The 16,180-nt window shown below is 39.8% G+C and overlaps 1 protein-coding gene across 1 annotated transcript in view; it reads left to right on the forward strand.

The window, feature by feature from the left end:
* The window catches only part of MTPN (myotrophin), a 63,034-nt gene that overhangs the window by 24,988 nt on the left and 21,866 nt on the right, over positions 1–16,180 (forward strand). Inside the window, exons 2-3 of the mRNA XM_037836085.1 lie at positions 1,611–1,724; positions 2,701–2,784. Of these exons, the coding sequence (XP_037692013.1) occupies positions 1,611–1,724; positions 2,701–2,784 (198 nt within the window). The remainder of the gene's footprint in view (positions 1–1,610; positions 1,725–2,700; positions 2,785–16,180) is intronic.

The following is a 16,180-nucleotide window of genomic DNA, read 5'->3' on the forward strand; positions in this document are numbered from 1 at the left end:
GCTAGAGGGTTATCAATTGCATTGATCTTCTCAAAGAATCAGCTTTTGATTTCATTAATTTTTCTCTATTTTCTGTTACTACTTCATGAAGAGATATAAAGCAGAGAACATATAATCTCTACTCTCAAGACATTTGCATTCTATTTGGAAAGAAGAAATTCACACAGAAAAAGTCACAAGGACCCTGTAAATTTAAGTACTGATTTTTGTGAGTTTTAAAGGAATGAGAGCTCAACTTAACCTGGTCTTACCATGGAAGATTTCATAGACAGAATAAAATTGAATTTGGTTGGGACTTGAAAACTCTATAGTATTTCAATCATTGGGAAGGATGAAGGTAGCAGGCATAAATAAAAAGGGAGAGAGGGAGAATTTAGAGTATGTATTTGAAAAAAAGAGTCCGTGGTGGCTATAAAATGATAGGGTTCCGAACATCTTGATTCAGGGTATTACTTGATGGTTCACCAAACAAAGCTGAATGAATAGTATAGTACAGTAGTTGAGAAAACAAACTCTGAGACATTTTGCCACTGTAAAATCTGAACTCTCCTTAAGGATGGAAGGGGCAAATACTGAGTTAGATGTAGTATGGTTAGAAAGAGCATGGGTATAGATGTAGTATGGTTAGAAAGAGCATGGGTATAGATCTCTAATTTGTTATAACTAAGCCATATTAAAAAGTTACTTAACCCTTCACACTGTTCATAGAGTGAATGGAAATTATCTTTTAGGGTTGTTCAAAGATTAGAAATAGTGTGTGTTGTGCAGTGCCATGTACTATAGCTGATCAGTAAAGGGTAGTCGTATTGTTATTGTTAATATTTGTGACTCCCCAATGAATAAAAACTACGTTTTGAGGGATTAAGTTCATTTTCTAATACTGTATCCCATCCATTACCAAGATTAAATCTTGTTTTTCTGATGTGAAATTGTATTAACACTGAGTTCCTTTCCTTTTTAACACTTAATTGTACTTTGAAATTATATATTTGAGTATGTGATTATTTGATTAATATCTGCCTCCTCCCCTAGATGGTAAATTCCATGAAGTCTGAAGCCATGTCTGATTTTGCTTGCCATTGTATCCCTACTGCCCAGTACACTGCCTAGTGCAGAATAGGGCCTTAGTTAAATTTGTTGAATGACTGGAATAAATTCTTATTAGCTAATACTGAGATTACCTTGTAATAATGATGGCCACCTCTTTCAAAGTAGTGTTTTCTTTGCAGAATTAGAAAACATGTTATAAGAACTGTACAAAATGTCAATAGTTGAACTCACCAGACGTATAGGACCGCATCTTGACATTATTATTCTGAGTGAATGCCTTAGAAATAGAGAACAGTAATATATTGCATTTACATTTAACATTATTGTGTATTTTTCTCAGCCTGACTGATCATGCTAATTATGCCTTGAATTATCATACTGGGAGTTAACTGTTGTGCAGAATTTCATTTCAAATTTTGGCCATTTATCTCACTTTGCAAGAAATGTAATTGTTTCATGGAATTCTTGTGACTTAGAAACTAAAAATATCAGGGGCTTCATTTCCCTTCTTCAGTTTGCCATCAATAGAAACATTGTTTTTGTTTGGCTGCCTTTATAAGGGAGAAGATGTCAACCGGACATTAGAAGGTGGAAGGAAGCCTCTTCATTATGCAGCAGATTGTGGCCAGCTTGAAATCCTGGAATTTCTGCTGCTGAAAGGAGCAGATATTAATGTATGTAAAAAACATCATTCTAGAAAAAAAGTTCCTGTTGTTTTATTTGAGTAATTGTTTTCTGTAGATTTGTAAAATAGTTACTTGTGGAAATCTCATTTTAAATAAGAATACAGTATGAAATTATATAATATTTCCTATAGCTTAGATAATTGGGATTTTAAAAATAAGCAGGATAAAGTTTTTTGTTAGGTTAAAAATTGGTCAAAGAATTTGTCTTGCAGTTTAATTTTTAGGAGTTTGTTCCTTTAAAGCTTATGACTCAAATACATTTTTTTTTTTTTTTACATATATTTAAGCTGATAAAACTGAGGGTTAGGAGTTTTCCACCTTGGTTATTGCTTTTATAGTTTCAAAGCTTGCAGAGTTAGCACTAGTTACAGGTAACAAGTGGCTATCACTTATGTATGTAGGACTTTGCAATCGTATGATAAATTTAAGCTGGATTGTTGGACAAAGGTCAGTAGGCAGGGATCAGAAAAGTGCAGTCATATCCTAAATCTAGCCTTTTGTGGTTTCTTCATTTCAGAGTTTTGGAAGAATGTTTTAAGTAACCATGACAGCAAGTGAAGTGATCTTTTTGCGTTTTAGGGGATACCATATCACCTGGCCTCATTGGCTACATTCAACCCCTCTCTTCCCTTTCTGGACTTCTTTGGCATTTTTACAATAATGGGGAATTGAGGCTCAGAGAGGCTAAATACTAGTCACACAGTAAGTGGCAGAGTTAGACTTGAGCTGAGGTAATTACACTGATTCCCAAGGAGACACATTGTGGGCTTGGCCTCTGGTACCCCTCTAAGAGACTAGAAACTTGTGACTGGGGGATAAATTTTGTGAGGAAGGGTAAATAGGTAAATATTGATTTTGAAATATTAACAAGAGTTCCCTAATTAGATCTAGGAAGAAGGAAGAAATGAAGAACTATATGGGTAAGGTGATAAGGTTATTTATCTCCTTATTTATCATTTTGTAGGCTCCAGATAAACATCATATTACTCCTCTTCTGTCTGCTGTCTATGAGGGTCATGTTTCCTGCGTGAAATTGCTTCTGTCAAAGGTGAGGTCAATTGCTAATTTTTTTATTGCTTTTTCCATTATTGTGTGACTATTTAATTTACATATTTGGTTGTTGATTTGAATTTTGTGTGGCAGCAGAGACAGAAAACCAGAGAAGAACATAGTATCCAAAACTGAAGTCTGGAACAGTGTTACTCAAAATAACCGGTTCATGATGGGTAAAGAGCTTGGGCTAGAATATAAATCAACACACTGTCTGCTTCATTGAGAAAATCTTGCTATGCAAAAAAGTTCGCTGAACTAAACAGTGTACTTAGTGATGCAGAAAATGTCATCATGACATTGCATACTGGTAGCAGGTTCACAGACTATTTTGAGTTCACTACTTTGAGTAGTACTGGTTTAAAATTTGTAAGCTTCATTTTCTGTAGCACATACTGAACATGATTACCAAATGTAGCTCACTCTGTGAGTAAGGACTTTCCAGGTCATGTGGCTTCATGACATGATGAGATAATAGTAAATTTAGAGTTTTTCAGTGCTTTGTGTTTGCCACTGTAAGCATTTAGATGAAGTTCAAATTTCAGCCTCAGGAATCAACCAAACAATTGCTACCTTTTTAGCTATATTTGATGGAACCTGCAAATGTATATTAATCTAGAATTTATCATTTCAAGACCATCCTCGATAAAGTGCTGTTTATAACGCTTCACTTGGATTTTTAAATGAGCTTCACTAAAAGAAGCAAAGAAAAAATAGAAATTAAATAAGTGAATGTATATAAACCATTTGGCACAGTACCTGACAAATAAGTGCCCAATAATTAGTACCTTTTATCATAACTGAGAATGAAAAGGATATTTCTTTATAGGGTATGAGGAAAATTGGGAAAGAAGATAGCATTTGTTTCAATAATTTATTGACTACTTCTTTTAATGCAATTTTATTGAAATATATTCACATACCACACAGTCATCCAAAGTGTAAAACAGTTGTTTACCACATCATCATATAGTTGTGCATTCATCACCACAATCAGTTTTTGAACATCTTCATTACTCGAAAAAATTAAAATAAGAATAAAAATCAAAGTAAAACGGAACACCCAAAACATCCCATACCCCTCCACCACCACCATCACCACCCCCATTATTCACTTACTTTTTGTCCCCATTTTTCTACACATTTGTCCATCCACTGAGTAAAGGGACTGCGAGCCATAAGGTTTTCACAATCACATGATCACACCATATAAGCTATATTATTATACAGTTGTCTTCAGGAATCGAGGATACCAGATTACAGTTCAACAGTTTCAGATATTTCCTTCTAGCAATTCTAATAAATTAGAAACTAAAAAGGGATATCTATATAACATGTAAGAGTTACCTCCAGAATGACTTCTCGACTCCATTTAAAATCTCTCAGCCACTGAAACTTTATTTTATTTCATTTCTCTTCTCTCTATTGGTCAGGAAGGCTTTCTCAATCCTACGATGCCAGGTTCAGACTCATCCCCAGTAGTCATGTCCCACGCTGCAAGGGAGATTTACACTCCAGGGAGTCCTGTCCCCATAGAGGGGAGGTCAGTGAGTTTACCTGTCAAGTTGGCTTAGAGAGAGAGGCCACATCTGACGAACAAAAGAGGTTCTCTAGGGGTGACTCTCAGGCACAATTATAAGTAGTAGGCTTAGTCCCTCCTTTGCAGTAACAAGCTTCATAAGGGCAAGCCCCAAGATAAAGGGCTCACCTTACTAAACTGGTAGTCCCCAGTGCTTGCAGGAATACCAGGAATTCCCCAGCTGCAGAAGTTTAATATTTCCACATTTTTGCCCAGTCCCTCAAAGGGGCTTTGCAAATACTTTTTATTCTCTACCCATATTACTCTGGGTTGTATCAGGGCTTCATACTAACCTGTGCAAACCAGTAAGCTCTCACTCCCTATTCAAGGTTCCATGTAATTATGGTATTTGAGTAAACTGACCATAGAAGTTAAATTATATAGTATACTACAGAAAATATAGATTTTGCACCAAATAAACATCTCTTTCTTTGGTCCCATGCAGAACCCAAAGTTTTAAAACACAGTTAATACTGTCCTCTACCCTTCAGTCTGATCTACCAAAGTGTTTCAGTTTGCTAATGTTGCCAGAATGCAAAATACCAGAAATGGATTGGCTGTTATAAAGGGGGTTTATTTGTTACAAAGTTCCAGTCTTAAGGCCATAAAAGTGTCCAAGCTAAGGCGTTACCCATAGGATACCTTCACAGAACATCCAGAAAACCTGTTAGCTCAGAAGGCATGTGGCTGGTGTCCGCTTGCTCCCAGGTTGCATTCAAAATGGCATTTTCCAAAATGTTGCTCTTGGGGTGTTATGTCCTCTCTTAGCTGCAGCTCCTCTTCAAAATGTCATTCTCAGTTGCTTTCCAAAATGTCACTCTTAGCTGCTGTGAGTTCCTTCTGTTTGTCAGTTTTTTATATGGCTCCAATGATTTAATTCAGACCCACCCTGAATGGGCGAGCTAACACCTCCATGGAAATTATCCAATCAAAGTCATCACCCACAGTTGAGTGGGTCATATCTCCATAGAAACATCCAATCAAAAGGTCACACCCTAATCAAAAGGATTAATCAATCTGCCGCCACAAGATTGTATCAAAGAACATGGCTTTTTGGGGGACATAAGACATCCAAACTGGAACACCAAGTCTCAACCAAGTCCATTTCATTCATAACTCCAGTCCAAGTCTGATCTGTTTTTCAGCCTCTTTAACAGTTGCTGCATGGGGCAACGCCACCACTCACAGCTACTGAACTCTGGCTCTGAGTCCCAGGTGTCACAGAGACACCCAAAGCTCCAGGAACCAACCAGGTCACACACAAACAGCTCAGCATCTCAGAATTTAGAAATGACTGTTACACCTTATGAATAGTGTGACTGCTGTAAGAGCTTACAATCTGGGAACCACTGCATAATCCTTCCCCTGATAACCCATGCTCCCAGATTCAATTCTCAAGAGTTCGCACATTATTGTTAGTCCATATTAGTGAGGCATTATTCTGTTTGTCTTTTTCATTTCTGGCTTATTGCACTCAACCTACCTCAAGGTCCATTCACCTAGTTGCTTACTTCAAAACTTCATGCTCAATATTTCATTGTATATGTACACCACAGTTCACCATTCTGTGTATCAGTCAGTGTACCCTTAGGCCACCTCCATCCATTACAAATCATGAATACTGCTGCCACAAACACCAGTGTGCAAATGTCCAAACATATCCTTGCTCTCAGTTCCTCCAAATATACAACCAGTAACAGAGTTGCAGGACCATATGGCAACCTCATACTTAGCTTCCTGTTAGACCACCACACTGCCCTTCAGATGGGCTGCACCATTCTGCTTTCCCGCCAACATTGAATAGGTACATCCCTCTCCCCAGATTTTCTGCAGCACTTGTATCCCTCTGTTTATGTTTTTAAACAGTTTTACTCACACACATGCAATCCATCCTAAGTAAACAATCAATAATTCCCAGCATAATCACATAGTTATGCGTTTACCACCAAAATCTATATGAGGACATTTCCATTTCTTCCGCAATGAAAAGAGGAAGAAGAAAAAAAATGAAATACAGTGAAAAAGGTCATTCGGCAGCAGCACCAAGAATCCCATACTCCTCCCTTATATTCCCCTCTAATAGACATTTAACTTTGGTATATTGCCTTTCTAACAATTAATGGAAGCATATTACAATTTTACTATTAACTATAGACTCTAATTTGCATTGATTGTATTTTTTCCCCTCTACCATCCAGTTTTCCAACACTCTTACAATGTTGACATTCATTTGTTCTTCCTCATGTAAAAACAGTCTTATATTAGTGCACTATATCACCATTATTGACCACTCTAGGTTTCGCTAAGTTATACAGTCCCAGTCTTTATCCTCTTTCTTTCTGATATCATAAATGCACCTAGCCTTCCTCTTTCGTCCATACTGACACTCATCTTTGTTCAGTGTACTTACAATATTGTGCTACCATCACACATATTGTACTATCTATTTCTGGATCTATGGAATCAATCCTGTTGAACAGTCTGTATCCCTTCATCATCAGATGCTTGATCTCTACTCTCTTTCTATCTCCTGATAACCTGTGTTCTCATCTTTATCTTTCAAAGTTCATTCTTAATGTTAACTCATATTAGTGAGACCATATAGTAGTATTTGTCCTTTTGTTTCTAATTTCACTCAACGTAATGTCTACTATCTACCACTTTCTCTTTTGGATTCTATGTGTCATATCTTAATTTTAATTTTTTTTCTCTCTGCTTTTACCCTTACTGATAGTCTTCATTTCTATACTCTTCTCCAAACCTCTCCTGTCTTTTTGTATCTGCCTGTAGTGCTCCCTTTAGTATTTCTTGTAGAGCAGGTATCTTGTTCACAAACTTGGTCCATGTCTGTCTGAAAATATTTTAAACTCCCTCATTTTTGCTTTTTTTATGCTTTTTTCTGTTTTATTGAAATACATTCACATACCATACAGTCATCCAAAGTGAAAACAATTATTCCCGGTATCATATAGTTGTACATTCATCACCACAATTTTTGAACATTTTCATTACTCCAAAAAAATAAAACTAGGAATAAAAATAAAAATAAAAACTCAAAACATCCCATACCCCTCCTCCCCCATATTATTCATTTACTTTTTCTCCCCATTTTTATACACATTGTCCATACACTAGTTAAAGGAAGTGGGTAACATAAGGTTTTCACAATCACGTGATCCCACCATATAACCTATATAGTTATATGCTCGCCTTCAAGAATCAAGAATACTGGATTGCAATTCAACAGTTTCAGATATTTCCTTCTAACTATTCAAATAAATTAGAAACTAAAAAGGGTATCTATATAACTCATAAGAGTTACCTCCAGAATGATCTCTTGACTCCATTTGGAATCTCTTAGCCACTGAAACTATTTTGTTTCATTTCTCTTCCCCCTTTTGATCCAGAAGGCTTTCTCAGTCACTCAGTGCAGGGGCAAGGCTCATCCTTGGGAGTCCTATCCCACATTGCCAGGGAGATTTATACCCCTGGGAGTCATGTGCTAAGTAGAGGGGAGAGCTGTGAGTTTACCTGTCAAGTTGGCTTAGAGAGAGAGGCCACATCTGAGCAACAAAAGAAGTTCTCTGGGAATGACTCACAGGTGCAATTATGAGTAGGCTTAGCCTTATCTTTGCAGTAACAAGCTTCATAAGGGCAAGCCACAAGATTAAGCCTTGGCCTACTAAGTTGGTAGATACCAATGCTTGGGAGAATATCAGGAGTTCCCCAGCTGCGAAAGTTTAATATTTCCACATTCTTCCCCAGTCCCTCAAGGGGGCTTTGCAAATACTTTTTGTTTTCTTCCCAAATGACTCTAGGTTGTATCGGGGCTTCATGCTAACCTGTACAAACCAATAAGATCTCACTCCCTATTCAAGGTTCTATGTAATTATGGTATTTGAGTAAACTGACCACACAAGTTAAATTATATGGTGTGCTACAGAAAATACAGATTTTGCATCCCTTCCTTTGGTCCCACACAGAAGCCAAAGATTTAAAATACAGGTAATATCACCCTCTGCCCTTTAGTCTGATCTACCCCAATCTCAATCAAGTCCATGTCGTTCATATCTCCAATCAAAGTCTGGTCTCTTTTTCAGCCTCTTTAACAGTTGGTTCATTGGGCAGTGCCAACACTCACAAGCTGCTGAAGTCTGGCTCTGAGTCCCAGGCACTACACAGACACCCAAAGCTCCAGGGACTGACCACATCACACACAAATAGCTCAACATCTCAAAATTTAGAAATAACTGTTACAACTTATGAACAGATGTGACTGCTGTAAGAGCTTACAATCTAGGAACCTTTACATAAGCCTTCTCATGATAACTCATGCTCCCAGGTTCAATTCTGAGTTTACACATAATTATTGGTACATATTAGTACAAATTAGTGGCCTATTTCACTCAGCCTGCTGTCCTCCCATTCCATTCACCTAGTTGGGTTCTTCACAACTGCATTCCTTCTTGCTGCTCCCTTATGCAAAAACATTCTTATATTTTTACATTTAATCATACTTATTGACCACTCTGGGTTTCACTAAGTTACTTATCTTTTATCTTTCCTTCTGGTGTCATACATATCCCTAACATTCCTCTTTCAGCCTTCTGGTGTCATACATACCCCTAACATTCCTCTTTCAGCCATATTCACAGTCATTTTTTTTGCAGTATATTTACAGTATTGTGCTACCATCACACAGTATTGCGCTATCCATTTCTGGGTCCATACAACCAATCCTCTAGAATATTCTATACTCTTTCATCATCAAATGCCCCATCTCTACCCTCTTTCTGTCTTCTGATATCTTCATTTTTACACTCTTCTCCAAATGTCTCTTTCCTATCTTTTCCTATCTATTTGTAGCACTCCCTTTAGTATTCCTTGTACAGGAGGTCTTCTGTTTACAAACACTGTCTGTTTATCTATAAATATTTTAAACTCTCCCTCATTTTTGAAGGATAGTTTTTCCAGATATAGGATTCTTGGTTGGCAGTTTTTCTCTTTCAGTGTCTTGAATTTATCATACCACTGCTGTGATGGTTAGGTTCCACCTCAGTAAAATTTCTAGGTGTCCAGTGGTGTGGGGCATGTCAAGATATCCCTTCTAAGGTGAAGGATAAGCTGTTGCATCTGGCCCCTCCTACAACCAAAAAAGAGGCACAATGCTTAGTTGGCTTCTTTGGATTTTGGAGACAACATATTCCTCATTTGGGTGTGCTACTCCGGCCCATTTACCGAGTGACCAGAAAAGCGTCTAGTTTGGAGTGGGGACCTGAACAAGATGAGGCTCTGCAGCAGGTCCAGGCTGTTGTGCAAGCTGCTTTGCCACTTGGACCATATGATGCAGCTGATCCAATGGTGCTGGAAGTGTCAGTGGCAAATAGAGATGCTGTTTGGAGCCTTTGGCAGGCTCCTATAGGAGAATAACAATGCAGGCCCTTAGGATTTTGAAGTAAAGCTTTACCATCATCTGCAGATAGCTACTCTCCATTTGAGAAACAGCTGTTGACCTGCTGTTGGGCCTTAGTAGAGACAGAATGCTTAACCATGGGCCACCAAGTTACCATGAAACCTGAGTTACCTATCATGAGCTGGGTGTTGTCTGTCCACCAAACCATAAAATTGAGTATGCACAGCAGCACTCCATCATAAAATAGAGATGGTATACATGAGATAAAACTTGATCGGGTCCTGAAGGCACAAGTAAGTTACATGAAGAAGTGGCCCAAATGCCCATGGCCCCCACTCCTTCCACCTTACCTTCTCTTTCACAGCCCACAGCTATGGCATCTTGGGGAGTTCCTTACAATCAGTTGACTGAGGAAGAGAAAACTCTGGCCTGGTTTACTTATGGTTCTGCACGATATGTAAGCACCACCTGAAAATGGAGAGCTGCAGCACTGCAGCCTCTTTCTGGGATGTCCCTGAAGACAGTGGTGAGGGGAAATCCTCCCAGTGGGCAGAACTTCGAGCAGTACACCTGGTTGTTCATTTTGCTTGGAAGGAGAACTGGCCCGAGGTGCATTTGTATACTGATTCATGGGCTATTGCTAATGGTTTGGCTGGATGGTCAGGGACTTGAAAGGAACATGATTGGAAAACTGGTGACAAAGAAGTCTGGGGAAGAGGTATGTGGATAGACCTTTCTGAGTGGGCAAAAAACAAAGATATTTGTGTCCCATGTGAATGCTCACCAGAGGGTGACTTCAGCAGAAAACAATTTTAATGATCAAGTGGTTAAGATGACCCATTTGGTGGGTACCATTCAGCCTCTTTCTCCAGCCATTCCTGTCATTGCCCAATGGGCTCATGAACACAGTGGTCATGGTAGGGATGGAGGTTATGCATGGGCTTAGCAACATGGACTTCTACTTCACCAAGGCTGACCAGGCCACAGCCACTGCTGAGTGTCCAATCTGCTAGCAGCTGAGACCAACACTCAGTCCCCAATATGGCACCATTCCCCGAGGTGATCAGCCTGCTACCTGGTGGCAGGTTGATTGCAGTGGACCACTTCTGTCATGGAAGGGGTAGCGATTTGTTCTTACTGGAATAGACACATTCCCTGCACGCAGTGCTTCTGCCAAAACTACCATCCGTGGATTTACGGAGTGCCTTACCCACTGTCATGTTATCCTACACAACATTGCTTCTGACCAAGGAACCCACTTCACAGTAAATGAAGTGTGGAAATCTGCACATGCTCATGGAATTCTATGGTCTTACCATGTTACCCATCATCCAGAGGCAGCTGGATTTGTAGAACGGTGGAATGGCCTGTTGAAGACTCAATTACGGCACCAAATAGGCGGCAATACCTTGCAAGGCTGGGGCAGTGTTCTCCAGGAGGCTATGTATGCTCTGAATCAGCATCCACTCTAGGGTACTGTTTCTCCCATAGCCAGGATTTGCAGGTCCCAGGAATCAAGGGGTGGAAACAGGAGTGTCACTAGTGATCCACTAGGAAAATTTTTGCTTCCTAGTGATCCACTAGGAAAATTTTTGCTTCCTGTCCGTGCAAGCTTAAGCTCTACTGGTTTACAAGTCTTAATTCCAAAAAGAGGAGTGCTTCCACCAGAAAACAAAACAATAATTCCATTGAGCTGGAAGTTAAGACTGCCACCTGGCCACTTTGGGCTTCTTAATGCCTCTGAATCAACAGGCAACGAAGGGGATTACTGTACTGGCTGGGGTGATTGATCCTGACTATCAGGGGGAAATAGCACTGCAGCTACACAATGGAGGTAAAGAAGAGTTTTCCTGGAATACAGTGGATCCCCTAGGGCATCTCTTAGTACCACCATGCATTGTGATTAAAGTCAGTGGAAAACTGCAACAACCCAATCCAGACAGGACTACCAATGTCCAAGAAGCTTCAGGAATGAAGATTTGCATTACCCTACCAGGCAAAGAACCATGGTCAGCTGAAGTGCTTGCTGAGGGTAAAGGGAACATGGAATGGGTAGTGGAAGAAGGTAGTGATAAATATGAACTGCGACCATGTAACCAGTTACAGAAACAAGGACTCTGATAGCATGAATATTTCCTCCTTGTTTTGTTATGTTTGTGTTTGTCTATAAAGCAAATATCTTTGCTTTCTTCTCTATCTTATCATCTTATCATATGACATAAGCTGTGTTGTTCATTTTGCTGTATTTAAGTTAAAAGAAATCAATTTTAAGAGTTAATGTCACCGAAGGACTTGCACCCTATTCTGGAGAGATTTAGTGCCTTTCGAGTTGTACACAGGACAGCAGACTATTGTTAGGCAAAATATATGTCTGTTATTGTTCTCTACTTAGAGATAAAGTATGGTTTAAGGTGATGTGTATAACTGCCAAGTTGACAAGAGGTGGACTGTGATGGTTAGGTTCATGTGTCAACTTGGCCAGGTGATGGTGTCCAGGTTTCTGGTCAAATAAGCACTGGCCTAACTGTTACTGTAAGGACATTTGTGGCTGGTTAATAAACCAGAAGGCTAGTTTATTAAATCAGCAGTCAGTTGGCTGCAGCTGTGACTGATTACATCAAAGAAAGGTGTGACTTCCACAATGAGAGAATTCAATCAGCTGGATTTAATTAAATCAGTTGAAGACTTGTAAATGAGACAGATAGAGGATCTTCACTACTTCTTCGGCTAACCAGCAAAGCATTTCCTGAGGAGTTCATCAAAGTTGCCAGTTTGTTCCTGAGTAGTTCATCAAACATGTTCGTTGAAGTTGCCAGTTCGCTTCCTGAGGAGTTCATCAAACATCTTCATTGGAGTTGCCAGTTTGCTGCCTGCCCTATGGAATTTGGATTCATGCATACCCACAGTTGCATGAGACACTTTAATAAAATCTTATATTTATAGATGTCTCTTGTTGATTCTGTTTCCCTAGAGAACCCTAGCTGATACAGCTGCCTTCTCACCTCCATGGTTTCTGCTGAGAGATCTGCACTTAGTCTTATCAGGCTTCCTTGTATCTGATGGATTGCTTTTCTCTTGAAGCTTTCAGATTCTCTCTTTGTCTTTGACATTTGACAGTCTGATTAGTGAGTATCTTGGAGTAGGTCTATTTGGATCACTTCTGTTTGGGGTACACTGTGCTTGTTGGACCTGTAATTTTATGCCTTTCATAAGAGTTGGAAAATTCTCTTGATTATTTCCTCTATTCTTTCTGCCACTTGTCCATTCTCCTTCTGGGACATCTGTAACATGTATATTTGTGCACTTCATGTTGTCATTCAGTTGCCTGAGACCCTGCTCATATTTTTCCATTCTTTTCCCTATCTGTTCCTTTGTGTGCAGGATTTCAGGTGTTCTGTCCTCCAGCTCACTGTTCTTTCTTCTGCCTCTCCAAGTCTGCTGCTGTAGGTCTTCATTGTGTTTTTCATCTCTTCTGTTATGCCTTTCATTCCCACAACTTCTGCCATTTGTTTTTTCCAGCTTACGAATTCTTCCTTATGATCACCCAGTCTTTATTTCCCTCATATCTTTCATCACATTCTCTCTCAACTTGTTGATTTGATTTCAAAGATTTGTTTGAACATCTATAATTAGTTGTTTCAACTCCTGAATCTCAACTGAGGTGTTAGTTCCTTTCTTTGACTGGGCCGTATTGTACCATTTCCAGATGTGGCCCATGATTTTTTTGCTGTCTAGGCATCTGATTTTCTTGATTGGTTTATTCTGGAGTTTGTTTTCTCTCTTTTCCCCAAAGTTTTCTTGTTGGTGGTCTTTGATCTCTATTTTTTTTTTTTTGTTTCTCTCCCTGGCCAGTTGTCAGATTGGCTCTGCCCCCCAGTTTTTCCCCCATAATCAGGCACACACCATAGCCTGCCATAGGGTTGGGAGGTAGGCACTGGGCACCCCAGAAAGTTCACTGTATGTGGTAATACAGATCTGCTGGCTTCTGGTGGTGCTCTGTTTTCCACTGGCTAGCATGACCTGGGTTTGTTTTGGAGCCGTGCTTACCAGTTGTTTTCTCAGCCAGATCAGGGCCAGGTTTCCATACAGGGCTTGTAAACCAGCTCCTGTGTTCCTAAGAAAGGGTCTGAGGCATCTTTTAAAAAGTAGCTTACTTCCCTTGCACTTTCTGGACTGTCCAGCAGAAGGCACTGTTTAGTAACTTGATTGTCCTCAAAGGCCGCTCTGCCTCTGAGCATAGGCTGTGTCTGACCAGCAGGGCTGAAACTGCAGGATTCCTATGCCCTCACTTAGCTAGCCAAAACCTGGCTTGATGTGGGGCTCCACCTGTGGCAAAGTACGCTCATAGCCAACCCAGCATTCCCAGCTGTCTGCTGCTTCCCTCAAGGGTAGAGGAAGGGCTTTCAGACCCAGGGCTGAGAAAAGTCTCTATTCATGTTTCTCAGTCTCTTTGTCCCTCACTGATCTGGGCCTTGAAATGTCCTCCCCTGTCCACTGGGTCTTCAAGAAGTAAAAGTATTTTTCAGTGCTGTGAGAGATTTTAAAATCTGTGTCCCTGGTGGGAGGCATCCCATTTGCTGATTCTTTGCCTTTCCCATACAGAGACCGAGTTAGGGGGAAGGCAGAGGACTGGCTGGTCTGGGACGGAAGATTCCTACCTGATACTTCTTCTCTTTCTTCAGTATGGCATTTGCAAGGTCTTTCCCCAGTGTATATCCTCCTCCAGAGTTTCAAACAATTCAGCATTGTCCATTTTTTCGTTGAATCTCTGGAGAGAAATTTTCAGTAGCTTTTACGTCACCATGTTGATGACGTCTCTCACTCCCTCATTTTTTTTTTAATTCAGTTTTGTTGAGAAATATGCACATACCATACAGTCATCCATGGTGTACAATCATCTGTTCACAGTACCATCTTATAGTTGTGCATTCATCACCCCAGTCTATTTTTGAACATTTTCCTTACACCAGAAAGAATCAGAATCAGGATAAAAAATAAAAAATTAAATTAAAAAAAAAACCCTCCCAGATCACCCCCCCCATCCCACCCTATTTTTCGTTTAGGTTTTGTCCCCATTTTTCTACTCATCCATCCATACACTGAATAAAGGGAGTGTGATCCACAGGGTTTTCACAGTCACACTTACTGTCACCCATTCTAAGCTACATTGTTATAGCTACATTGACATCTTCAAGAATCAAGGCTAGTGGGTTGGAGTTTGGTAGTTTTAGGTATTTACTTCTAGCTATTCCAATATATTAAAACCTAAAAAGTGTTATCTATATAGTATGTAAGAATGTCCACCAGAGTAATCTCTCGACTCCATTTGAAATCTCTCAGCCACTGAAGCTTTATTTTGTTTCATTTTGCATCCCCGTTTTGGTCAAAAAGCTGTTCTCAATCCCACCATCCCGGGTCCAGATTCTTCCCCAGGAGTCATATCCTATGTTGCCAGGGTCACTCCCTCATTTTTGAAGGACAGTTTTGCCAGATATAGAATTCTTGTTTGGCAAGTTTTCTCTTTCAGTATCTTAAATACATCACACCACTGCCTTCTCACCTCCATGGTTTCTACTGAGAAATCTGCACAGTCTTATCGAGCTTCCCTTGTATGTGATGGATTGCTTTTGTCTTGCTGCTTTCAGAATTCTCAACTGCTTCATGTGGTCATTCAGTTCCCTGGAACCCTGCTCAGATTTTTTCATTCTTTTCCCTATCTGTTCTTTTGTGTGTAGGATTTCAGATGTCCTATCCTCCAGTTCATGAATCCTTTCTTCTGCCTCTTCAAATCTGCTGTTGTATGTCTCCATTGTGTTTTTCATCTCTTCTGTTGTGCCTTTCATTCTGATAAGTTCTGCCATTTGTTTTTTCAAGCTTACGAATTCTTCCTTATGGTCACTCAGTGTCTTCTTTATATCCTTCATCTCTTATGCCACATTTTCCTTCAGCTTGTTGATTTGATTTATAAGGTTTGTTTTAACATCTTTCATAAGTTGTTTCAATTCTTGTATCTCATTTAAAGTGAAAGTTTTTTTCCTTTGACTGGGCCATATCTTCATTTTTCCTAATGTCAGTTGTCATTTTTTGTTGTGTAGGCATCTAGTTTCCTTCATTACCCCAGTCAGATTTTCCCACACCAGACGGACCCAGGTCTCAGGAGAAGGGTATAATCAGTATCAAGTTTCCCTGAGGATGAGACCTAGCAGGTTGTCAGACTTTCCTTTGAGGCCTCTAGACTCTGTGATTTTCCTATCTTGCCTAGCAGGTGGGCGCTTGTCAGCCCACAGCTCCCCACTGGCGTAAAGAGGTGTGGTGCCTTTAATTCTCAGCAGACCCTCTCCCGGCTAAGGGCCAAGGGTGTCAGAAGCCAATCTTAAGTTTTTTTCTGTTTTTTTGTTGTTG

Source organism: Choloepus didactylus, chromosome 5 (genome assembly GCF_015220235.1).
Source record: "Choloepus didactylus isolate mChoDid1 chromosome 5, mChoDid1.pri, whole genome shotgun sequence".
Lineage (NCBI taxonomy): Eukaryota > Metazoa > Chordata > Mammalia > Pilosa > Megalonychidae > Choloepus > Choloepus didactylus.